The 27,491-nt window shown below is 33.1% G+C and overlaps 2 protein-coding genes across 2 annotated transcripts; both read left to right on the forward strand.

Annotated features, from left to right (window-relative positions):
- The first annotated feature begins 3,259 nt into the window (after positions 1-3,259).
- CPK13 (calcium-dependent protein kinase 13) lies at positions 3,260-8,286 on the forward strand. The gene is made up of 7 exons (XM_018121914.2): positions 3,260-3,890; positions 5,361-5,504; positions 5,637-5,789; positions 6,080-6,195; positions 6,282-6,449; positions 7,463-7,693; positions 7,774-8,286. Exons 1-7 carry the CDS (start codon positions 3,269-3,271, stop codon positions 7,921-7,923), a joined length of 1,584 nt encoding a protein of 527 aa, XP_017977403.2. The 5' UTR covers positions 3,260-3,268; the 3' UTR covers positions 7,924-8,286.
- A 16,510-nt stretch (positions 8,287-24,796) lies between these two features.
- LOC18597535 (jasmonate-induced oxygenase 4-like) lies at positions 24,797-27,357 on the forward strand. Its single transcript, XM_007026623.3, has 3 exons — positions 24,797-25,750; positions 26,469-26,799; positions 26,911-27,357. The coding sequence occupies exons 1-3, from the start codon at positions 25,248-25,250 to the stop codon at positions 27,157-27,159; spliced, it is 1,083 nt and encodes a 360-aa protein (XP_007026685.3). The 5' UTR covers positions 24,797-25,247; the 3' UTR covers positions 27,160-27,357.
- Positions 27,358-27,491: the final 134 nt, after the last annotated feature.

A 27,491-nucleotide genomic window follows, 5' to 3' on the forward strand; every position in this document is an offset into this window, starting at 1 on the left:
TAAAATTATATATATATATATAAATATACATAATATTTAACTTTTTTTATTTTAATTTGAAGCAAGTAAGAATGCATCCAGTATTTCATGTTTACGTAGAATTTAATAGTTATATGGATAAATACAAATAAGATATAATTGATTAAATGAATTAAAATTCTACACATGTATACGGATAAGTATAATGCATATGGGATACATAATGTAACATGATTAATAAGTTATTAAACAAATCAAATTAAATTTTATATGACATGATTATAATACGATAAATTCATTAAACAAGTTAAATATGTCATATTATATAAATTGACATGATAATACAATTAATTAAATATATTAATGTGTCATATGTGAATTAAACGAGCTTAACTCATTTAAGAAGTGAAAATTATTGTGTCTAAATTCGTTTAAGATATGAAATACGATAATTTTAAATTAAAAAATTCACTTAATTTTATGTCATGTAAATGATTCGTGTTTAAAATTATCAAATCGGAGTAAGATAATCGGTATTTACAAAAGAAATAATGAAAAATTTTAAAAAATAGAAAAAAAAAAAAAAACCTAGCACAAAAAAGTAAGTTGGCCTTTGTGAAATCAAACAGGACCCATCAATCAAAACAAGCTTCCCATTCCAAAAACAATGATGAATTTTCTTTCTTAATTATCAAGGTTTCTGCTCACAAATGCAAGCAACAAAGGAACAGGCCGGAGGGGAAGCTGGTTGATGGAGGGTCAAAATGAGACCCACACCTTTGGACTTACAACAAAGACTAATGAACACAAAAGAGACAGACACAGAGGTCCCTTCTCAATATCAAATGTCTGCAAATGAAAAGAGACAAAGTGGCATCTTTTCCTCTTGTATAGTTCTCTTTCCTTTCTACATTTTCCTATTGTCCTACCCATTACCGGTCATATGCTATTCCCCCTCTATTCCCGGTCATTTCCTATTCCTTTGTTTGGTACCAAATTGAAATACGAAATAGCAATTCCGCAGGAATAAAAATTTTGTTAAATAGGTTAAAAGTCATATTTAGCTATTCCCTTCCCCCCCGGTAATAGCTATTCCATGGCTCATGGAATAGCTTTCAAATATATAATGACCAAAATAGCCCTTATAACCTAAAAATATTACAACCCTATACCTATAAATACTTTTTTTTCCCATTTTCCCTTTTCTTTCTCTCTCTTCTCCCTCTCTCATTCTCTCTCTAACTAGAACTCAACACCGACGACGGCGGCGGCAACGGCGACGACGACGACGACGACGGCAGCAACCGAATATGATCCGAAAACGTCGATCTAGTCCTTTTCGACAATATTGAACCGAGATCCAGCCAGATCTGGCACTCAACGGCCAGATCTCGTCGCGGGAAGCACCGGATTTGGTGCTTCCCGATCAGATCCCACGGTTGGATCTGGCACTCCACGGCCAGATCCAGCCGTGGGGAAGCGCCTATCTGGCGCCATAGTGGCCAGATCCGGCCACATGGTGCGCTAGATCGACGTTTTGTTACACCGATTACCTTTCCGACGACCGGCCCATGAAAAAAAAAGGGCAAAAATAGAATAAATTATTAAATTATTAATATATTTAAATTTTAATGAGTATAAATAAAAATAAAAATAAAAATTATTAATATTTTAATCAAAATAATATTAAATTATACATAAAATATTATTAATTAAAATATAAGTAATTAAATTATATTAAAATATTGATATTTAAATTATTAATATTTTAATTAATTATAAAATTATTAATATTTAAAAATAAAATAAAATAAATAATTATATATAATAAAAGGGTATTTTTGTCTTTTTATTTCTATTCATTTCTTATTTCAAAGTTATTGTTACCAACCAAACACTGTAATAAGTCATAATAATTATTCCTACTCTATTCCATTCATCATACCAAACTACATAATACTTATTCTATTCTATTCCCACCTCATTCTATTCCCACGTAATAACTATTTTATTCCATTTTTATCTACTCCGTGAACCAAAAGTGCTGTAAATCTTGATGATTCCCTTTGACATATTTCATTTGTGATTTTGACCACCAACATCTGCATAATTCTTGTTTAATTACTCTTAATAAGTAAATTCGATTTTAGGTCATTTAAATAATAAAAAAAGATACGCATGTCTTTCTCTAATTTCTTTTTTATGAAAGTAACGAAATTTAAAAATAAAATATTAAAAAAGAATTAAATTCGTATTTTTTTTCTCTCGTATTTCTTTTGTTGATTTACTTAATTTTTTTAAAGGTTATGTCAATTTGATAATAATTATTTAGAATTTCAAATTTGACCCAAAATTTTGTTATCCTTCGCCTAGTTTTGATAGTAATTATTACCCAAAATTTTTAAACAATGGGCATAAGTCTGACTGCAAGAGTCAACAACACAATCCAAGTTTTCTCACTTTGTTATAAATAAAAAAATAATTTATCATGTAAAAAGAGATTTCACATTGAATAAATAGTCCATCGAATTTATACTTTCTTCCTCCCTTTTTCTTTATTTAAAATAATACTTTATAAAAAAAAATTTAAATTCTTATTTTTCCTAATTTTTTATATTAAAAAACATTAAGCGTGTATATTATTATTATAAAAACGAGACTTAGACATTGGGAATAGAAAATATTATGATTAAAGAAAAGGGGTTTTGATAATAAAAATAAAATTAATTAATTCAAAGTCCTATCATTCTGTCTGTTTTCTAGTTGTTTGTTAAAATGCGCACAATCCCCCGGTATAACGCAAAACACTCAACCAATCCCCACCAACCTTCAGCGCTCCGTCTCTTTTCCCACTCCACCGTCCCGTTTCCGTTTCTCTCTCTTCGATTAGCCGACAAAGTTCACAGAATCAAAGAACATCCACGCTTTAAAAAAAATAAATTAAAATTAAATTAAATTATTTTTATTTTATATAAAAAAAATTTTAAAAATATCAAACGACGAATTCTCACTAAAAGTGTCTGCTCCGTTGCCGTACTCACTAATTTCTCTCTCTCTCTCTCTCTCTCAGTCTCTCAATCACTCTCTTAGCTTTGATTCCTGTCTATAGGAGCTAGAAAGCTAGTGCTTGTTTGGCTTTTTACTGTAATGTGAAACCCTAGCTAAGCATTTTTGGTTAGGGCGGGGTGTTCGTTTTTTTTTAGGTGGTGGTTGGTTTCGACGAGATCCGGAGGGAGGGAGGGGGGGATAAGGCTGCGTTTTTGTTAGGGGGTGGGGGTGGGGGAGTGAAATGGGGAATTGTTGTAGATCTCCAGCGGCTGTCGCGAGGGAGGACGTAAAATCGAACTTCTCCGCACACGATCACGCCCGTAAAGATTCCGTTTCCAAGCAGAAGCCGCCGATCACGGTGCTGAACGGGGTTCCGAAGGAGAACATCGAGGAGAAGTACCTGGTGGATCGCGAGCTGGGACGAGGTGAGTTCGGGGTTACTTACCTTTGCATCGACCGCGGCACGCGCGAGTTGCTCGCGTGCAAGTCTATCTCGAAGAGGAAGCTGAGGACGGCCGTGGATATCGAGGATGTGAGACGGGAAGTTGCGATAATGAAGCATTTGCCGAAGAATTCGAGTATCGTGAGCTTGAAAGAAGCTTGCGAGGATGACAATGCGGTTCATTTGGTGATGGAGCTTTGTGAAGGTGGTGAACTCTTCGATAGGATCGTGGCCAGAGGACATTACACGGAGAGAGCCGCCGCGGCGGTGACGAGGACGATTGTGGAAGTGGTTCAGCTTTGTCATAAGCATGGAGTGATTCATAGAGATTTGAAGCCTGAGAATTTTTTGTTCGCTAATAAGAAAGAGAATTCGCCGTTAAAAGCTATCGATTTTGGGTTATCAATATTTTTCAAGCCAGGTAAATTGTTCAAAGTTTGAATGTATAAATAACTGAGTGCCTTTTCAAGAATGTACCATCTTTAGTTCGAATTATGAGTGATAATGCTTGGTTAGAAGTATTTAATTATGCAGCAAAGATTGTATTTTGCCAAGCTGGGTTCTGATTTTGTCACGAAAACATTTGACCCTGAAGAAAAAGTGCATGAAAGAATGATCTAAGTTTGTGGGATTGGACATGCCGATGTGGTGTACCCTTTGTGCATTTATCTGTTTATTTGTTTGTTTATGGTTTTTGTAGTGACGAAATACGCACTTTGGTTAATTTTATTTGGCTATGCCTATGCTTTAAGGTAGCTTTTATGAGCTACTGTAGTAGGTCCAATCCCTTTGAAGCAATGTTACTAGGCACTTATATTGCCTGAAATGAACGAACAGAGGAATGTGGTTGCGCATGTTTCAGCCTTGCTAACAACAATTTTTCATGTACTTTGTCTGTGCTTTTACAACTTGAATCACTATTGGTTCCTTTCCTCTTATTGTGGAAGGTGGAAGCTTACTTTTTTTCTTGCAAGTCTGGTAGGTTTGTTTTATTATTTGTTTATGTATTTTCTTTTTCATTATCTGTCACAGTTGAACACTTTGGAGTCTTTTGATTTTCTCTTTTCTTCTCCTAAAAAAGAATATTGTATATATCTTTCTCCATGGTTTAAATCTATAATACTGATTACTTACCTCAAATTGAGGATGAAACATTATAAGTTTTAGATATGGTAATTGCTGCTCTTTATCTGATTTTTAATCTTCAATTTTTTCTTCATACTGATCCATTCACCAATGGCCATTGAGTTGTCAGTACAATGGTGATGCTCAGTTATGTTTGTGACAAGAATTTTCTCTTAAAGTTATCTTGCATGGTCACACTAGGGAAACTCTGAACTATAGCTTTATTGAATGGATACAAGTTTCCTGCTTCCTTTTCGTGAGCTGTCATGGGTACTGCAGTGGTTAGCCTTATAGTGGATGTGTCTCAAATAAAGTAGATTTTCCTTGCCCCCGATGAATGGTCCAATTTTTGTAATTGTTTAGTATGCTATAAAGGTTCTGTCTGCTTCAGGTTTTTTGAAGATTTTCATGTTCTATAACTCAAGATGGGGCTGAGTTTGCTTGTATCAATTCTTTTAATACTTGCATTTCCAGGAAACTGGTATAGCAGGAGCCATAAGTCCAAGGTTTCATGTGCTAAAAAGTTTCTGCCTAATTATCTCTGTCTGATCAATAATTTCCCAGTTTTGTTCACAAAAACTGTGTGGTTGGGTTGGATGTGTTATGGGGACACTGGTGGGGATATGAAATAGTAAGGATGGAACATATTATGATAAGTAGGATAAGGTCTGCGTACTTAGAGTTTGACCACGTTTCCTTCTATTATGTAGATTGTGTGTTTTTTTTTTAATATTATGTTTTAATGCCTATAATTTGTAAATTTCAGGTGAACGATTCTCTGAGATTGTTGGAAGTCCATATTATATGGCTCCTGAGGTGCTGAAACGAAATTATGGACCAGAAATAGACATATGGAGTGCAGGAGTCATACTCTATATTTTGTTGTGTGGGGTTCCTCCTTTTTGGGCTGGTAAGTATATTTCTGTGGAATTTCTTTGTCTGTATGCAGGTGTGTGCATATCTGTTGGATGTGCTGTTGTGCATTAATGCATCAAAAATAAGTTGAATTGTTATTCCTACCTGAAGTGTGCTTTTGATGCAGAGTCTGAACAAGGTGTTGCACAGGCAATTCTTCGAGGGTTAATAGATTTCAAACGGGACCCATGGCCAAATATTTCAGAGAGTGCTAAGAGTCTAGTCAGGCAAATGTTGGAACCGGACCCAAAGCTTCGTCTCACTGCAAAGCAAGTGCTTGGTAGTAAAATTTCCTCTGTGCTATGCCTAGGTGAACTTGTGTATGTTTCATGGGAGGGAGCTGGATGGGGACTGGGGGTGCGTAGGCGTGTAGTCATAGCCTTTGATGATTCTATTTGATCTTCTGATAGGCTTTTTCTACACCTTCAAATATAAGATATAAAACCTTCTTAATATCAGCTTTCCCAGTTTACTTCAAAATTGTACAAAGACCTATGTTACTAATTTGCTCCATTAAATGTTAATAACTAGTGATAGTTTGCCTAATCTGTGTGTTGCCTCTTCTCACAGAGCATCCTTGGCTCCAAAATGCTAAAAAAGCTCCCAATGTTCCTCTTGGCGATGTTGTTAAGTCAAGGCTTAAACAATTTTCAATGATGAACAGATTCAAAAGAAAAGCCCTGCGGGTTGGTTCACTAATGCTAAGAATTCTGCTAGATCTTTTGTCATTTCTTTCCTTGCTGGGGTTATCTTAAAGGTTAATTTGAATTAGGTTATTGCTGAGTTCTTATCCATTGAAGAAGTTGAAGACATCAAAGAAATGTTCAAGAAAATGGACACTGACAATGATGGCATCGTTTCAATTGAAGAGCTGAAAGCTGGATTTAGAAATTTTGGTTCGCACCTTGCAGAGTCTGAAGTGCAGATGCTTATTGAAGCTGTGAGTGTGTTTTGGTTTATACTCTGCCATGAATTAACAAGTATTATGATACTTTATTTTCCTGGTTTGTGCTAATTCTCATCAAAATAGCAGTCAAAAATCTTTTTCTTTTTCTCAGTACATATACTTTTTGTAAGTGTAGTCCTACAATATGATCATAAGAACTACTAGTTGACCAAGACTTGTTATAATTGGAGCTTATTTCAATTGGGTTGGAGTCTACCTATGTCAGATCTTTAACTAATTTACGCTGAATCATTTGGTATCAGAATATATTTATATATATATATTATGTTATGCAGTTCTTTTAAAGATTCATGGATCTCTTGTTGTCTTTAACTGTGATTTTGTTTATTAGTATTAACAGTAATGTCTGTGTAGCTTTCCTTTTTTCTTTCTCCTATGAAATATGTTTGTCCAATTGATAGAGCTGCCTTGTAGAAGTTGGATATCTGATGATAGTTTACAGTAAGAATTCGAAGGAGTAGGTGGCCTTTGGCCACCAAATGTCATCACCTCCTGCAATTGTAAACATGCACAGACAAAGCTATAATAATGGGGAGGCTGAGGTTGCCTAGAATCAGTGTGACTACATTTTCCAAGTAGAGAAACAAGAATGCGTTTTAGTTTTTTGAAAGAATAGACTGTCTTTAGGAAAAGAGAGTATTTAGCAGCTAGTCAGCCAATACTAGTTTTTATGCAGGAGTTCTACAGTTGTTATTAGAGCTTTTACTTTAGTAGTTCCTATAGGTTGCAATTTTTTGGTGTTGATAGTAGAGGCCATTGGTAATGCTGCTTCCCCTCCTTTTATCTCTTTTCCTTAACTGTTGATCAATTTTGAATTTGATAGACACCTTTAACAGTTTTCCTACTTGTCAAGATGTTTCCTCAATGTGGCTGAAATTCCCTTGGTCCGTTCTGACATATCCAATTTTAACACAGATAGTGGCATCATAGCCTAGGCTTGTGTTTCTTTTGATTTTGAATGATAAAAATGTGTTTGTTGACAACAGGTTGATGCTAATGGGAAAGGAACATTGGACTATGGGGAATTTCTTGCTGTATCTCTCCATCTTCAAAGAATAGCCAATGATGAGCATCTTCGAAAGGCCTTTTCCTATTTTGACAAAGATGGCAATGGTTACATTGAGCCTGATGAGCTTCGGGATTCATTAATGGAGGATGGAGCAGATGATTGTACTAATGTTGCAAATGACATCTTCCAAGAAGTGGACACAGACAAGGTGATGACCTGTATGTTTTTGTCACTAATAAATTTATTAAGCATGTTTCAATTTGACTGACAATTCTTTTGTAAATGCAGGATGGACGCATCAGCTATGATGAATTCACAGCCATGATGAAAACTGGTACAGATTGGAGAAAGGCTTCTCGACATTACTCAAGAGGGAGATTCAACAGTCTAAGCATGAAGCTGATGAAGGATGGTTCTCTGAACTTGGGGAACGAGTAGGCATCATCATACCAGTTCTTTGTTTTGTTCATCCTTGCAAGAAAAAGTACCGAATCATTCCTTGTATATCTTTGGACTTTGCTTTCTCTTGTGATTATTTGCGGAGGAGGGCTCTTTGCATTGAATGGGGTCTTTTTTGCCTGGTGGTTTTACAAGGAATTATGGAGGGGCCAAGTTCATCTTGTTTGTCTCTGCTAATGTTAATCGTGGAAAACACCTTGTGGCCATAGAGTTAGGCGTGTATGATTCTCTCTTACCACTACCAACCTTTTTTGATTATTGTTTCTGGTTGACAGCATGGGATTGAATTGTGTAGTGCTTAATATATTCTTGTCTAAAGAAAATATGGTCTCTTGCCTCTTGCGTTTGGGGTTCCAAATAGAAGTTTACATCGGCATGCTTGGACATGTCTGGCACTTTGTAGGGTCATTTCAGCACTTGCCAATTGCGTTACAGCCGTCACACTTGGGAGGCTCTGGCCGCACCTTTCCAGTCCATGATCGGCTCGGAAGGCAGATTGCAGCCCATTGTCGAATAAAGCTTCAGTATAGACTGTTTAGTAGTCCACTGGACCATAGGTTTCGAAAAGTCAGCGACAGCCGACAGTGCTTAATTCTTGTGTTGGTGATGGGCGCTGGCTGATCATTATTCTGACTGTTTTTGCAGCCCAAGATTAACTCTTGCGTCGGTCTTGGGGCAAGCTTGATCGTTATTCAGAGTTCTGACCATATCTATCTAACCCAAGATTAGCTTGGAAGGTGGATTTTTGCCCACTGTTCCGTTAGCGTCGATAGAGTTTTCGACAGAGGTAGATTCTTGTGTGTAGGCAGGTTCAATGTTGATTCAGCGGCAGGTTAAATATAACTGTTAATTCTGTCCGAATCTTTCTAGCCTACGGCAGGCATAAGGAAGGTCTAACTTGCAATCAGTTCTCGGTTCAAACTTGATTGCCTTGCTGTGAATGTTGATGACTTTGTACATGTGACAATTATTGGTGCATCGCTAGATGAAGATGATGCTTCTGAAATCAGTAAAACCCAAAAGCCAAAGCCATCCAGCATTTTTCTTTGATTCTCTCTTCTGATCTGCTTTCACCGTTGACATGTTGACCCAGCTATGTGGGCAGAAAATAATAGCACTTCGAATCTTCTTCCTTGTACTGTAGCCAAGATATTACGTCGTCTCGAGGCATGCGCAATCCAATGTACAAAAGAAGCGGAAAGGGATGGGAGTTTGTTGAGACAAGCAGAACAAACGCAGATCTTTCCTCCTCACGCTTTGTTCGTAATTTGCATAGATGCTTCAAAGTCTTTTGTTAGGCCGCAAAAAGAATATAAAGGTTGTGCCTCTCAAGTCTTTATCATGCACTGCAAGCAACATCGAAGGAGCCAAATCTGTCCTGACTTGCCGAAATTCTCTCTTCAAAACAAATACCATTAGTCACAGTCGCCACCTTGCTGCTGGCTATGAAGGTCCTTTTGCATCAATTTCTACTTGAAATACTTTGAGTAACCAGCGGGATTCTGCATGAGATCAATAGAAACCAACAAGGCTTCTTCGTTCATAATTAATTTTGTAACACGGATTTATCATATGATATAAACTATAAAAAGAGTTTGTAAAAGAAATAATGAATAGAGATAACATCTGTTCTAATATCATATAAAATCAATGAGATGAATATTTACACATCTTGGAATTTCTTTATCATTGCTTTAATTACAACCACGACAAATTATAATTAGTTTATCTTCAGTCAAGTTTCAGGGGCTATTGCCTACTAACACCCGAGATACGTCAATGGTTTACGGGTCAATCATTGAAAGCAACTCATATTGTTTACACAGTAAAAAATTTTGGATAAGGTGTAGTGGGATTTGGTTGGTTTGCTTTAACTCTTCAATTGTAAGAGGCTTGAGACGAATTCCTTGGAGCAAAATACCAAGATTTTCAATGCGGAATTCAGATAAACATGCATACTCAACAGCAACTTTTAGCAACCAAAAAAAAAAAGAGAGAAAAGGGTCAAAACTCAAAAGCACTAAGAAGGCGAAAAGATTGAAATGCTCTTGTATAATTCTTAACTCATCGTCATCGATCTAGATTAGTGTTAGTGGTTACTTGTATAACTTGTTCACATGCACTCACGACTTTTTTGCACCCCATTTCCCTTTCAGAAAAAGTTCTTTATCTTCGTCCAACATCACGAGGCAATGCTTTTCCAAAGGGCCATAAAGAGACTCTTACAGGGGCCAGTGACAAGCACACATGGTTCTCCTGGAAAACATTGTCGCAGCAGAAACGAAATAATTGGCTATATATATATATAAAAAAAAAGAACAAAAGTATTTCCAGGAGTTCACACTTCCACACAATTCCAACACATTTCCACACTGGACCTCCCCCGAGCCCTGGTTCATTGGGGGACCAAGGGCCTTCTTGGTGTCTTTGGCTTTGGCTCTATTAAGATCAGCTGCAGAAAAACATGCTCCACAAATGGACACTCAAAGCTAATTAGTATGAAAACTGCGTTTTTTCTGGACTGAGAAAGTCGTCCCATTCCATATATGGTTTGAATGGCAACATTAATCATGCTAGGTTGCTATCATGATTCATGAAGAAATTTAGCAATTTGTTTTCCAAGCAAATCACTTCATTTTGATTTGATTAACCTTGGGTCATTTCAACTTTCATCATACACATTAATAAGTAAACGAAACAAGAATCAATCATACAACCACGTGGTCATCCAATTTTCAGTCCACCATATTGATATAGAAATGTTAAAAGGTCAAAAAAGAGAGTTGAAAAAATTGTAAAACAATAATAGCAAAAATACTCACTAATGTTCATATTAATTAGAAATTAAAGAAAAAATCGATGCTCTCATCTTTTGACAAGAGAGAGCTTTGAATTTGTAACATGTAGAAATATGTCCTGTCTGGCCATGTTCTTGTAATTGATTAACATGTAGAAGCTAGAGTAAACAATAGCAGTGCAGTGCTTTTCTTTTTCCTTTTCTTTTAATTCCTATCCTTTCCCTAATTAGTTAGATTATCATTTTTCAAAGGTTTACATCTTTACATTTAATAGAGTTATTACTTCAAAAACCAATTAACATATAATGATCTTCAAGAGAAATCGAGTCTAAGTCTTACGATTCATAAAGATAACAAAAACCCAAAAGATAAAACATTATAGAATGACAAGTAAATCTTTCAAGTGAATCATAAAATTCATCTCTTTTAATTAGCTGTTGTATCCTAACAAAATTAAAAAAGTATATATGACACTATAAATAGTGGTACACGTACGTTGTATGAGTTTCCTTTTTTGTTTGTCTGCAAAATTCATTGGGGATGGGGTGCGTGAAGGACGACTATGGAAGGGTATGGGACTTTTACTCCAAGAGCTTTGTTTTAGTATCGGACTTCCCTTTGCAATGCAAAATGTTTCACTCCTTTGCTTGCTACAAGCTCCCACTGCAAGAATACAATAAGTTGAATTTCGAGTCTTGCGCTCAGTACATATGGTATAAGATGAGATATTTATCGAAAAATTCTAAAAAATAAAAATAAATTGTCCAATTTATATTGTCTGACGAATTATTAATTTCCAATGCATACTCTTAAAAGGGAATAATTGAACAAACAAATTAATCAATTAGATTGGATTATCAGTCTCTACTTTAAATAGTAATATTTTATATTTAGAGAGAAAATTGTGAAAAATAACTTTCTTTTTAAGCTCAATTCAAAAATATTATTTTTTATAATTTTAATTATTTTTAATCAATTTTTGACATGAGTTGACAACAATACTTTTTAAACAATTTTAGACAAGTTAAAATGATTTCAGTTTTCTCTATCCCGCCATGCAAACAAAAATTTTAAAATTAAATTTTGATTTCTCTTTCTGGTCAAATACTGTCTATCTCGCCATCCAAAGATGACATCAAGCTCTTTCTTATTTTGTTTTATTTTTTTAGATGATGAATCTTGGGGTTTTCAATGACGATGAACAGCGATTTTGCTCTTCTATGGTGATTGCAGGCAGCATAATGAATTTGGTAATTGGATGCTTTCTGGTGATGACTTGCTTCGAAACGTGTGCTGCAATGGAGATGCCTATGTTGATGAGTTGGATTAGATTGGTTAAGGTGATGGGCTCAGGGAAAAGAAATAGCTAAAGTATGTTTGATGGGTTTTATGGTGGTTTACAGTTTTGTTGTGTCTGATATTGAGATGATTGTTAAGCATGCTTGCTAGGGATTTTGATTTTTTTTGTAAAATTTTGAATTTAAATTGTTCAAGAAATATTTTGTAAATGAGTATATTTTGTTTTTGCATAAGGAGAGTGAGCAAGGCCCTCATGATAGGGATTTATTTTGTCTTGCTTTGGAGGATTATGGAGTTTTGTAACTTATCTTTTATGAAATGCATAATTTCATGGCTTAGCAAAAAAAAAATATGTATTTTAGGTTATTGAGTTTATTAGTTTATTCATAAAAGCCCAAAGTTAAGGAGTTGAAATTGATTAGACTGATTTTTAAGTACTGCGAGACCGATTTTTAGACATTATGTGATTTAATCACTGCGTGATTGATTTTTAGGTATTACGTAATTAGTTTTAGGTATTACGTGACTAATTTTTAAATAATGCCTTAGTCACACAATGCCTTACTAACTAGTCATGCAACGCCTTATTAACTAGTCACGTAATGTCTATCAACTAGTCTCGTAATGCTTTGTCAAACACTAATTACGCAATGTCATATCAAAAACTAGTCACGCAATACCCAAAGTCAGTTATGCAATATCTAAAGTTAGTCACGCAATACCTAAAAACTAATCACGTAATTCTAAAAATCATCAAAACTACTGCATTCCATTTAATAAGATCAATAACTTTAAACGTTACACCATATTCTATTTAATAACATAATTAACGAATATGCCTACTTGACAAATAATGCTCAAAATGTTCAAAAGTTTTTCTTCATATACTAAAAATTACTCCAAAATGCTTAAAAATACTCAAAACACTCACAGATTTTCTTTGTGTATCAAAAACTGCTGTAAAATGCTCAAAATGCTTAAACTTTTTTTTTTTAGTAAAGAATACTCTAGAAATGAATAGTTTGGCAAGAAAAGCTTAAAGAATATGAGTCGGCTTGAGACGCAAACTTAAACATACTTGACCCATTAATAGGTTTTGGGTTAAGGTGAGGAGCCAAATAAATGGGTCGATTTCATTAAAGGTAATTTTGTCCAAATTTTAATTCTCTTGGTAAAAAACAGTTCAAATTATAAAAAAGCTTATAGTCAAAAACACCTTATGCATGGAATCCATTTAAAAAAAGAACTCTTATATTTATACCTTAACAATGCTCTACAAGATGATACATTCATTTCTTGGTGAAGAAATATCTTTCTACGTAAAGCAATTTCGAAACAATGTATTAGTATGTAGTACCTTAATTTCATTTAGAATTACACAATTGATTGGATCCCTGCTCGTCGTCCACTCCTCCTCCTAGGAAAACTTTGGATCACACTACAACAAATTTGACCTAAGACAACACATTTTTAAAATGTGCTACTAAAAATATTTTTAATAACACTTTTTTTTATATTTTTTAGAACATTTTTGTATATCTAATCTCATTATATAAATTTTTAGATGCATTATGAATAAAATATAACGATAGGAATTGCATACATTAGCAAAGGTTGTACTTTTTTATATTGCTACTAAATGTAAAAAAAGTGAAGTTAAAAGTTTAAATAGCTACACTTTTTAAAATTTTATTATACAAAAAAATATATCGTCTAAAAAAGTGTGATTAAAACTCAATTTTTTTGTAGTGTCAAAAAGTTTGCACAAAGGACGTAGCATTCACCTTCCGAAAATGATGCATCAAAACCCACCAATTTCTATTAGGAAACTTCATGTGCCACACAGCTTTCGAGATATTGAAATCCCATTGAAATAATTTTGTTAAAAGGACAAGGAAATCGACAGTTTTTAGCATCATTTTAGTGTTCTATGCAAGGAAGTCAAGGAAAGAATGAGACCCTTTTATTCTTTTCCTACTTTATTTTTGAATAAGACTCATGATATGATCGCATATATCTATACAAAGTGTAGCCCAATATAAACCATAGAGATCATTGCAATCAAAATCAACATTGCAATCAAAATCAAACTCAAGACATGACACAAAATCAATGCAAAATCTTAAAAATTAGAAATAAAATGAATTACACGTGAACCCTATTTTCATCACATACATTTATAAGTAAACGAAACAATAATCAATCATACAACCACATGGTCATCCAATTTTCAGTCCACCATATTGATATAGGAATGTTAAAAGGTCAAAAAAGAGAGTTGAAAAAATTGTAAAACAATAATAGCAAAAATACTCACTAATGTTCATATTAATTAGAAATTAAAGAAAAAATCGATGCTCTTATCTTTTGACAAGAGAGAGCTTTGAATTTGTAACATATAGAAATATGTCTTGTCTGGACTTGTTCTTGTAATTGATTAACATGTAGAAGCTAGAGTAAACATTAGCAGTGCAGTGCAGTGTTGTGCTTTTCTTTTTCTTTTAATACCTATTCTTTCCCTAATTAGTTAGATTATCATTTGTCAAAGGTTTACATCTTTACATTTAATAGAGTTTATTACTTCAAAAACCAATTAACATATAATGATCTTCAAGAGAAATCGAGTCTAAATCTTAAGATTCATAAAGATAACAAAAACCCGAAAAATAAAACATTGTAGAATAACAAATAAATCTTTCAAGTGAATGATACAATTCGTCTCTCTTAATTAACTGTTGTATCGTAAAATATTCTTAAAAAAAAAAAGAATATATGACACTATAAATAGTAGTACATGTACGTTGCATGAGTTTCCTTTTTTGTTTGTCTGCAAGCTTCTTTGGACTTTTACTCCAAGAGCTTTGTTTTACTGTCGGACTTCCCTTTGCAATGCAAAATGTTCCACTCCTTTGCTTGCTACAAGATCCAATTGCAAGAATACAATGAGTTGAATTTCGAGTCTTGAGCTCGGTACATACGGTATAAGATGAGATATTTATCAAAAAATTCTTAAAAACGAAAATAAATTGTCAAATTTATATTGTCTGATGAATTTTTAATTTCCAATGCATACTCTTAAAAGAGAATAATTGTACGAACAAATTAATCAATTAGATCGGATTATCGGTCCCTACTTTAAATAGTAATATTTTATATTTATACCTTAACAATGCTCTACAAGATGATACATTCATTTCTTGATGAAGAAATATCTTTCTACGTAAAGCAATTCCGAAACAATGTATTAGTACGTAGTTCCTTAATTTCATAGAGAATCACACAATGGATTGGATCCCTACTCGTCGTCCACTACTCCTCTAGGAAAACTTTGGACAAAAAAAGTTTGCGCAAAGGACGGAGCATTCACTTCTGAAAATGATGCATCAAAACCCACCAATTTCTATGAGGAAACTTCATGTGCCATACAGCTTTTCGAGACATTGAAATCCCATTGAAATAATTTTGTTAAAAGGACAAGGAAATCGACAGTTTTTAGCATCATTTTGGTGTTCTATGTAAGAAAATCGAGGAAAGAATGAGACCCTTCTATTCTTTTCCTACTTTATTTTTGAATAAGACTCATGATATGATGACATATATCTACAAAAAGTGTAGCGCAATATAAACCATACAGATCATTGCAATCAAAATCAACATGTACCCTAGCTTGTTTTTCAATATGAATACTTTAAATACATTTAAATTTCATTTTTTTCCATAACTTCGATGAAGGATTTGAAATTAAGTAAGTTATCTAATTGTTTAACCGACCGTCTTTGTACTTAATTTTTGCTAGAAATAAGTTGTTTTTAATCATAGAAATAAAATACATTATAGATTACGTGCATGAGCTTTAAGTCCCTCTTGAAAGCAGGCAGCAAATTGATTAATGCAAAGCTGACTAGCTCAATATCTCTAGGGCATTCTTTTGAAAACATGCCATCCATATAATCAAGGGTACTTTTTTTTACTTCCTTTGAGGAAAGCAAACAAATTAATGCTATAACTATTATGCTGAAAGTTAATATGAATGTAATGATTTAGCAAACTAAGGAGATTATCAATTGAGTTATAAGTATTTTCCACCAGAAAAACAAGAAAAATCGTAACGCAGCAACTCGTGTTATATGTTCAAAATTCAATCTTTTCTCATGATTTTTTTCTTCGTTCGTTGACATATCATTTTAATCACGTGTAAATATATTTTTTATTTAGGGTATAAATGAATAAAAAAATAATTGAAAATAAAAATGAAAAATGGAATACACAAAGTCAAGTACCGGTAATGGAAAGCAAGAGTTGAAGACAATGAAAGGTGGTGGGGGAAGGGAAGGTGACGTTATAATGGTCACGTAGTTGTGAAGTTTATAGCTTTTTCTCCTTTTCTGCCAATATTTGACACGTTATTAATACCTCAAAAAGTTCAGTTTCTTCTGTTTTTTCTTATTTTCTTCATTAAAATTGTATTAGGATATAAGAATTTTAATTAAATTAATTAAAATAAAAATATTTTATTCATCAATTTATTTTTCTGATAGTAAAATTATATAATTTTTTGTATGCACGGGTTGATTTAAAATCACGTGATCATAATTTTTTTTCGAGAAAAAAAAAACGGGGTAAAGGTAAAATTTTGAAATTCTATTTTGATTAATTCATACACTACAAACATGTAAATCCAAATAAACAAAAGATACTAAATACAAAGAAAATAACAGTAGTGCTGGAATGAGATTAGAACAAAAAGGAGCGAAAAGATATAAAGGAATAATCATAAGATCAAACTTTACTTAATTGGACTGGTATTTTAGTATTTTGTTGATGATATAAAGATTAATTTGAAGATATCATCTCTTACGTTAAAATATAAAAGCTTTTGTCACTCAAGACATGACATAAAATCAATGCAAAATCTTAAAAATTAGAAATAAAATGAATTACTCGTGAACCCTACATGATCACTTTACAATTTCAACATGTAATTACGGTAATACATAAATTATGTTGTCATTTGTTGAATTATTCTTCTACCTGTTTCATATCTTTATCTTAGTTTCTCTAACTCTTTCTTTTCATGTCCAAAGGTTGCCATCCCCTCCTTTGCATATGTTTGTAGTCACTAAAAAAATAATAATAAAATAAAAAATAAATATATAAATATAAACTATATAAAATATGTAAATAATTAAAACAAAGGAAAGGAGAGGTACGACTGGCAGGGTGCGTCTGCACCCTGCCAAGCGCCACCTTCACCTTGCCAGACGCGAAAAATTCGCATCGGCAGGGTAGTGGGAGCATGCCCCCTTTAACCCGATATAAAGGGAGTACTGTAGCACCCACGGAGGAGGGCCACAACCTGCAAATAAAAAAAAACCTAGAAAAATCCCTAGCAACCTGCAAAGCAAATCCCTAGTCTAGCAACCAAGAAACCCATCCACAATAAAAAAAATATACAAAAAATATACAAAAAAATACACAATGGGTGAGGGATGAGAGAGGTTTTCTTTGTTTTGGGGATTTTTTTTTTTTGAGTCTGTTTGTTCTATGGTGGATTTTTGGGAGTTTTTTGGAGGGATTTTGGGTAGCCTGCGAGTCCCCGACCAGCGGCAGTAGTGGGTTTAAAGGAGCGTTGTGCCATCATAGGATAGGGAGTGAGAGTGAGAGAGCTGATCGGTCCCCCAAAAAAGGAGAGTTGAAGAGCTGATCGGCTGCAACAAGAGGGGTCTTGTTTTTAGGGCTGTCTGGCCAAGGAGTAGTTGTCGACGCAGGGAAGAGAGGGGAGAGACAGGTCGAGCAACGGTAGAGAGGGAAGAGAGGGAGCTGTCGATTGGGAAGAAGAAGGAGAAGTGAAGATCAAAAAAAAAAAGAAGAAAAAAGAAGAACCCCGCTAAGCCCAACGACGCCGTTTGTTGCTCCAAGGGTGCAGTTGGAACAAACTGTTTGAAGCTTGGTGGGTCGGTGCTACAAGTTTGGGTGCCTTTTTGCAAGTTGTGTAACTTAGGCCAGTCCTAGCTCAGAGAGGTAAATCATTCCTCTTTATGTTTGTGGACTAGTTGTGATTTAAGCCATTTAGGTCTGACCTATTTTTATTTTGTGAAAGATCTATTATTTGATGATATAGTGTGAATTTAAATTACTCCAATATAATATTTTAAAAATTTTAGGTGATATTTTAGGGTTAAGAAATTAAAACAAATATAATAATAATATAATAATAATAATAGCAAAATAACAAAAAAATGTTTTAAATATGTTTTAGCCATAAAGAGAATTTAAACTTAGATGAATATTTATTTATAAAAATATATGGAGTTAGGTAAGTGAAGTATATACATATATATATATATATATATATATAAAAGAAAGAATAATGATAAATTGCAAATTGGGATGTGTTTTTTAGAGAAATGTAGATGGAAATAAATAATGAATATAAAATAAATGAAACAAATAAATAATAGGCTAAAATATATATATTAAATTAAAAAATTGGAAATTATTAGATTAACTATTAGAATAGTTATAATAAAATAGGTATGAGAATCAATCTTAGAAAATTAACTCTAAAAAAATACCATGATATTAACTACAAGTATAATATACCGATGATGGGATGGTCGGTCGGGACGCGAGAAGTCGCAATCCCGGGCCCATTTTCTCTAGGTTCGGAATCTGAATTAAGGCTCCACCAATACGATGGGAGAGCCTCGATTTCGAGATCCCGAAATATTTATTTTTATAAATAAAAATTTTAACAACACAAAATCTTAAAAAATATATAATATAAATAAAAAATAATAAATAGACAAATCATAAATAATATCAAAGAATAAATAAAAAATAAAATGATAATAACAAAAAATATATAATAATAAATGTATGGAAAGGTAAAACCCATAACATTAAATAAATAGGCAAGTAGTATAAACTATCAACAAGGAAATTCCAAAACAATAAATAATTTAAAAAATCAAACATTAAATATCTAGTGGTATAAACTAGAGATAAATAAATTGTTATGTAAAAAAAAATAGAAAGTAAAAAATGGAATTAAACGTAGATATAAAATTTTAGGCATCAAGTTTGAATAAAAGATTGCCTACAAAAAATAATAAGAAGAAAAAATAGAAAAATGTGATAATAAAAAAATAAAATGAAAATAATAATTAAATAATAATAAATAAAAAAAATAGATAATTGCATTAGTATAGCACATATATACGTTGCATCATGCATATCATTGCATATAAATATATTTTTTTTTGAGTTTAAGCCCCGATGATGGGATCTTCCTAGGATCTTACGAAGGCGGGTATCCCTCGAAAAGTTCCCTAAGTGAAGATGTGTCCCAAGATCCCACCAGTATGATGAGAGGACTCGAAAAATATCTTTAATAAATGGTTTTGACTCATATTAGGTCTATTGTGCACGAAAACATTATTTTTAAAGAAAAACGTATGATAACTCCGATGATGAGAATTATTCGTTGAATTTGCGAAGGCGGATTTCTTGGATAATTCCCTAGGTGAGAGAATACCTCGAGTCTCACCAGTATGATGGGCGGATTCAGGAAAATATCTTCGATAAAAGGTTATTCGTTCGGTATTTTTTATCTCACACCATACATTTCATCTTGCCTCACATTTGCATTCTATTTTAGGTTAAATAGGAAATAAAATAAGTGAATAATAACTAAGAAAATATAACGAATTTAAAAATTAAAGCCTAATAGGATAATCTAAGAATAGTACCATTCATGGAAAGGGTGTCCAGGGGTGCTAGTCATTCCCCGAGCGTAACCGTACTCCCGAGCCTAAATCTAGAAAATCGTAGACCAGTTTAAGATTTTTTTCGGTGGGCTTAAAATTAATTTAAAGTTTCATCGATTAGAATCGAGTCAATAAGTGACCAATCGCACCTAGTAAAAAAGATTGGTGGCGACTCTTAGTTTTATTTAGAGTTTTCACATCACGTCTGACGGTCGGGTTCCCGGACCCGCACGTTACGACAATGTTTAAACAAGTCTTGGTTCGATGCCAATTAATTAAGAAAACACTTACAATAGTATTTTTTTTTTTGTATAATAGGATTCATGATTATATGAATAAGTGATAAAAATATTAAAAAATCATACAATATGAAAATGTAATTCATCCAAAATTTTAAATTATAAATAATATAAGTCTATCAGTATAATTTACTCCTAATGAATGGCACTTATAACACATATATACGAGCATGTTCGATCACATTCTTATAAAAAATTAATTTTCTCTTCTTATGGAAAGTGAAATACTTTATTGCTGCTTTTATTGAATCTAAATTATAGGTATTGTCCAAAATAATCACACCATTATGCATTATTGACTTTTCTTTTGTTAATATACTTTATTTTATCGTAATATGGTCAAAAATATCTCTAGATTTCAGTTTAACTTAATTTTTTAGTCAAAATACTTGAAAAGTCTTTGTACCATACATTTTGTTTAATTTAATCTTTATACTCAAAATTGTAACATTTTAGTCCTTTAATTTTAATAATTGCTTCAATTTAGTCTTTCTCTCTAACAACATCCAATTTTGCAGTTAAAAAGATGATGTCAATAGTGACATCAGCATTGATGCGACATATTTTGATGACGTGGTATGTCACGTGGCATCGACTTGATGACGTGACATCAACGTGCTAACGTGGCAAATCAAAAAATTTTCAAAAAAATTTTTTGTGTCACATTATGAGGAGTAGATTGAATAAAAATATATAATATAGAGACTAAATTAAATAAAATTGAGATGTTGAGGGACTAAATTGAAAAAATATTTAAAAAATGTAATATTTAAGTAGATGATTAATAAACCAAATATTTAAGTATAAAAAATTTATGGTGTTAAAAATATATATAAATATTTTCTTGCTTGATTATTTGATTCTAAAATATATACATTAATTTATTTTTTTTTACAAAAATTAAGTTTGAATTCTCTTTTTATAAAAAAATTTAAAAAAAATTCATACCTAAAGTCAAATTCAGATGAATAACTCACATTATGTTAGAATAAAATAATATAAAAAGACTAAATAATTTTTTTTATTTTATTTATAATAGTACAAAAATTTGAAATTTATTTGATTTAGTTTTAACTTGAGCTAAACTCAAATTAGCAAAATAAATTGATTTAGTTTTTCTTTTAAAATAATAAAGAAGGGAGATATGAAGTTAGCGATGATTGTAAAAATAATTCTTCTTTCTAACTTGCTTAATTTGGGCATTACAGACCTTTTATTACAATATATAATTTGAGTTATTCCACCTCTTCAATTTTTTATTTATTTTTTATGTTTTTATTTTGTTTAATATTTCAAGTTATATTTTTTAGGTTGAAATTTTCTCGATTAAAGATTGTATTTATGGTTGATAGAGTTAAATATAATTGTAAATATTTGTATAATTTTATTTTGTATTTACAAATTTTTTGTAGATCCAAATTAATAATTTAAATTTAAATTTAGCAGAATTTGATTGTAGTATTTGAAGTTAAATAAAATAGTTTTATAAAAAATTTTGAGTAAAATTAAATAAAAGATAAATTGGGTAAGAGTTGAATAATTCCAAAAGAATAGTTTTTTGTAAATTGTGAAAGTTGTAACTAAATCAACTTATTTTGTTAATTTGAATTCAGCTTAAGTTAAAAATTAAGTCAAATAAATTTTAAACTTTTATACTATTATAAATAGAAGAAAAAAGAATTTATTTAGTTATTTTATATTATTTTATTTCAACATAATGTAAGTTATTCATCTAAATTCGACTTTAGGTATAAAATTTTTTTATAAAAGGAGAATTTAAACTTAATTTTTGCAAAAAAGATAAATTAATATACATATTTTAGAATCAAATAATCAAGAAATATTTATATATATTTTTTAACACCATAAATCTTTTAAACTTAAATATTTGGCTTATTAATAAATATATCTATCATCTACTTAAAGATTTACATTTTTTAAATATTTTTTAATTTAGTCCCTCAACATTTCATTTATGTTCAATTTAGTCTCTATACTATATATTTTTATTCAATTTAATTCTTATGACGTAGCACAAAATTTAGTTCCAATGATGGCACTGCCCAGTCATCATGTCGGTATCACGTGTCATGCCACGTCATCGTGAAGGTACCACGTCATCAAAATATGTCACGTCAGCGTTGATGTCATTATTGATGTCATCTTTTAATTTAAAAGGTAAAATTAGATGTAGTTAGAAGGAGGGACTAAATTGAAACAATTTTCAAAATTAAAGGATAAAAATGTTACGATTTTGAGTACATGGATTAAATTGAACAAAATACATGAATATAGGGACTTTTTAGGTATTTTGACCTAATTTTTTTCTTGAACAATCGTTAGGATACATTGATTCTGTAACAAAAGATGATTTCTAATTCATGATCTTTTACGTAAAAATGGAAATTTGGAAAATGAAAAATCATGGAATCAAAACTTTTAAGTGATTAAAAAGAATTAATAAATAAGGGTGCAGATCATGTCGGCCTAAAGCTACACCAAAAATGAATGTTTTTCACGTCAGGTGACCCATCCATATCAAATGAGATGCATGGACCTATTAAGCAATAAATAAGTATATGGCCACCACAACCGCTTTATAGAAGAAGACATGTGTTGGCCTTTGTGATACTATAAAATTTGGTGCTTTTTTTTTTTTTTTTTTTAAAGTCAATGAAAAATAAATTTATATTATAAATAAAAATAAGAATATTAAATGTTTAAAAAAACGATTTCATTTCGGGTATTTCTAAAAGGTAATACTTGTTCATTGAATGTAATTTACCTTTTAATAGCAAAATTCAAATTGATCAAGCAAATGCAAAAGAGAATACCAATAAGCCAACAAGGTTTCTTTTAGGTGTTATAAGTTTACTTTTGAAGTGAAGGAAGGAGGGAGGAATATGGAATCTACAGCCTTGCCCACTTTGCCTTAGGTTAAAGGACCAGGAGAGGGAAAGGTACATGTATAATGTATTCCCATCTTTCAAAACCCATTAGACTTTATTTTTCTTCTTATTATTATTGTAATTATTATTCCTTTCAACAATTGGATAAGATTTAGAAGAAGGAAAGCATCCGAACTAATTCTTCATGCCACCTTCCAACATTTATAGAGGATTCCCCTTCGCTTACATATTTTTGAAGGAAATTTTTGTCTAAAAATTTTAACACCGACTCATTTGATTTGACGTTATATTTTTATTAATAAATTTTTTTTTATTAAATTATACATCAGTAATGAATAACACTATATATCCCGAGATATTTTTTATTAGGAATTCTCTATTGATGAAGATTCCAATGTCGATTGATTTTTCACTCTACGAAGAAGAAAAGGACAGAAAAAAGAACTAGACTAGACAGGTTGAAGAGGATATCAGATGAATTCTGTGGCCAAGAACAAGTCGACCAAACAATGAATTTAGGATATACATAATGTCGGTTTGGCCAGCAGTGGTCTGACAAGGATATGTATGTTTCTCTTATGAACTTCATGTGCATATGTAAAGTAAGTTAAGAGAGAATTAATTAATCATGATGTTTCTTTTTTTTTTTTTTTATTGGTTTCCTTTGCATGTCGGCATAGTTATCCAAAGGCTTTGGATTTTTTGGGGCGCAGACTTTTTGAAACTCATTATTGATTAGTTTTCACAGAACCATCACGCAAGATTCATGTTCTGCCAAATCGTGATCAAAGCTGCGGCATGGCCAAAACCCACGTTTTATGTCATTGAAATCTTAAGGGAAATAAAAATAATTCAATGAAAGGAAAGCTTGCCAGCCATTTTCCAATTGATTTGATTGTCTTTTCTGGCATTGATTTGAACTTGCTTTGCTTTCGGTTTTAATCACTAATCAATAATGTTAAGGATGAACATTGGGACCATATGATGTATCATATGAAAAATGCAAGAGAAACCTATTTTTATAATTGAGATTTCCAGTACTTTCTTATATAAACTCTTGGTTCTCTCTTTTTCTTTTCAATTGATTGATTGATTGATTGAAGTAAACTTAATTGACTTCATTGCATACGTACAGTAAATGTTATGTCCAAATTAAGATATTTGGTTCAATAATAAATATGTATATGACTTTTTTAAAAATTAAACTCGATTTATTTAATATGATATTTTCCTGTAATGATTATTACATTTTTAATTTTATCAAAAAATAATGACGAATTTTAACCTTTTTATCATGTTTATTCTATCAACCATAAATGTGAATCACAAAGAAACCAAAATCAATAATGGACTTGTTGTGTAGAGCTCATTAGGTAATTACATTACTTAATGAAATTGTGCCTCAAATACCAAGTTGGTGAGTGGATTTCTTTTTCCATCTCAAGTCCTTGATTTCCTTCCAATAAAAGGAAAAGAAATTCCAAAATCCAAGTTCCAAATCCCCCAAACTCCACCAGGAAAAGTATTTTTCTCTCTCTCTCTCTCTTTTTTTGTTTTTTTGCCTACAAAGTACATGGACCATTGCCGCACTATCTAGGATTGCCACGTACACATTTGACAATTACAGTTGGCCAAAGACATGAGAGAGAGTTGCTGTCTTTCTCATAAAACACACGTGCAAGAAATAAAATAGGAACCTGCCCTAATTTTGTTTGCTGCCCACTCGGCAGAGTCAAAAAAGCAAAAATCATTCGCTCTCTCTCTCTCTCTCTCTCTCTCTGTTTTGTTCCAGCACAAGTCCACTGCTCTATTAATCTATAAGCCTACTTCTCCATCTTTCCAACACATTCCATCTCTGTATCAGCCACTAGCCTTGTGCCTGCTGCTTAATGATTTTCTTGAAAGATAAATCAAATTCTAAGCTATCTTGTTTCTTTCCATTCACTTTTCTTCACTGAATATTCAGCACATGTACTTGCTTTCCTACTTTTTATTTACGGTAATGAGCTAATCAACTCCATCACGGCGCCGAAATTGTTTCCCTCCAATCCTTATATAAACCCCTTCAGTCCCTCTCTTCTTTTCACCATCAGCGAAGCTATATAAGCAGACAAGCTCTGCTTTCTTCTAACACTCTCTATCCTTCTCCTTTTCTGGTTTTTCGTTTGTTTTTAGGGTCTGGGTTGTTCAAGAAAGAAAACCCTGAAATTATATAAACAGAAGAAGAGAATGAATTGTCTCCAGAGTTGGCCTGAGCCGGTGGTTCGAGTTCAGTCTCTGTCTGACAGTGGGATACGTGCCATTCCAGAGCGATACATCAAGCCGCTAACCGACAGGCCTGGCCTGAAAACATGTTCCAAAATCGAAGAACATGTTGACATTCCTGTCGTTGATCTCCAGAACCTGTTCGGGAAAGACCTAGCCCTGCGGGAGGAGACCTTGAGATGCATCTCCAGCACGTGCCGGGACTGGGGTTTCTTCCAGGCGGTGAACCATGGGGTTAGCCACGAGCTGATGAGGCGCATCCGAGAGGTGTGGCGTCGATTCTTCAGCCTGCCGCTTGAAGTGAAGCAAGGGTATGCCAACGAGCCAAGTACCTATGAAGGGTACGGCAGTCGCTTGGGAGTAGAGAAAGGAGCGATTCTGGATTGGAGCGATTACTTTTTTCTTCACTTCATGCCGGTTTCGTCGAGGAATCAAAGCAAGTGGCCTGCACAACCGTCATCTTGCAGGTCTGCACCCCCTGCCTGCCTCATTGTTTATTTTATCTTTTTACAAAACGTGATACCATGATGTTTTATTTACGTTGATGTTTTCTTTTTGTTCCTGTCTCTCTGCACGAAAAGAGATTCTTTCTCTTTTCTTACATCTGCCAAGAGAACAAAAACTAGGACAGTGGGATTCGGTCAACTGACCAATAATCTTAGATTTGGCCCGGGTTGCAACTGATGTCTCACGATATAAACACCCCCATATTGACTGAGGTTAATTGATCAACTTTGATCTCCTCTTTTGAAGGCAATAATTAAAGAAGACAAAAATTCTAAGGGTAGGGAAACGATTTCATGAAGTCAAAATGGAATGATTAAAAAGCAAATCCATATCCAAATCGCACGGCCTGCATCGATCCAATGGAGATGGTTTTGACCCTCGAATCTTTCCTAACCTTACCAAAAGTTAATTAGTTGCAACTTCACATGCAAAGGAGTGTTGGTCGTTTTCAAGTTTGCTTACAATTCACAACAGAAAAAGGAAGGAAAAAGAAAGAAATTCAGGTTAAAATATTAATCCCCGACCAAAATAGTAGACCCAACTTTGTTGAAAATGAAAAGGGTATTTGTTTTCTACTGTTTTATGTAACATGTACGAATGGAGAGAGCTTTAACCTTAAACATGCAGGGAACTGGTAGCAGAATTTACTAATCATTAGCTGTTCACATCTGGATGCAGGGAACTGGTAGCAGAATATGGTGCTGAAGTTGTAAAACTGTGTGGAAGGCTGCTGAAGGCGATGTCAACAAATCTTGGACTGCCAGAAGATTACCTGCAGAAAGCCTTCGGTGGAGAAGACATCGGTGCCTGTTTAAGGGTCAACTTCTATCCAAAGTGTCCTCAGCCTGACCTTACCCTAGGTCTTTCCTCACACTCAGACCCTGGTGCCATGACCATTCTCCTGCCTGATCACGACGTAGCTGGACTCCAAGTTTGTAAGAATGGCAAGTGGATCACCGTGAAGCCTGTTCCTAATGCTTTCATTGTCAACGTTGGAGACCAGCTTCAGGTTTCTGATCTTTCTCTCTAGGATTGTCACTCCAATTTCTTCTGTATTATTATTGCCCCATGTTTCAAGAGCAAAAGAAAGCTGATCATAGGTTTCATGAAACACGTTCAGGTGCTGAGCAATGGAATTTACAAGAGTGTTGAACACAGGGTAATCGTGAATTCAGCAAAAGATCGAGTCTCCCTAGCTTTCTTCTACAACCCAAAGAGTGATTTACTCATCGAACCAGCCAAGGAGCTAGTGAGTAAGGACCGGCCGGCTCTGTATAATCCCATGACGTTTGATGAGTACAGACTTTACATCAGGACCAAGGGTCCATGTGGCAAAGCGCAAGTTGAATCCTTGAAATCCAATAGATAGTCTCCATACATAGTACTTGTGTGATGTGTACCAATCGCTTACATTTAAATAATACTCCCAAGCCTCTCCAACCTAAATATAGAGCTTCTGAAAGTACTATAATCAGCTAATTTGAAGCTTTACATGATCATGTGAAAAGATTACTGTATGCAAGCATTTCAAGAAGCAATATTAATTTGTGTCATATCATATTATAAATTCTTGATGCCCTTTTATTCAAAATTGTTGCCTGAGTCAAAAGGAGCCTAAGTGATAAAGTGGATGTGGATAAAACTTGTTGTCTGTGTCAATTTTGGTAGCAGAAAACCAATCTGTGATGGCTGCCTTTGCTC

Source organism: Theobroma cacao, chromosome 5, assembly GCF_053813885.1.
Source record: "Theobroma cacao isolate CCN51 chromosome 5, ASM5381388v1, whole genome shotgun sequence".
In the NCBI taxonomy this organism is placed as follows: domain Eukaryota; kingdom Viridiplantae; phylum Streptophyta; class Magnoliopsida; order Malvales; family Malvaceae; genus Theobroma; species Theobroma cacao.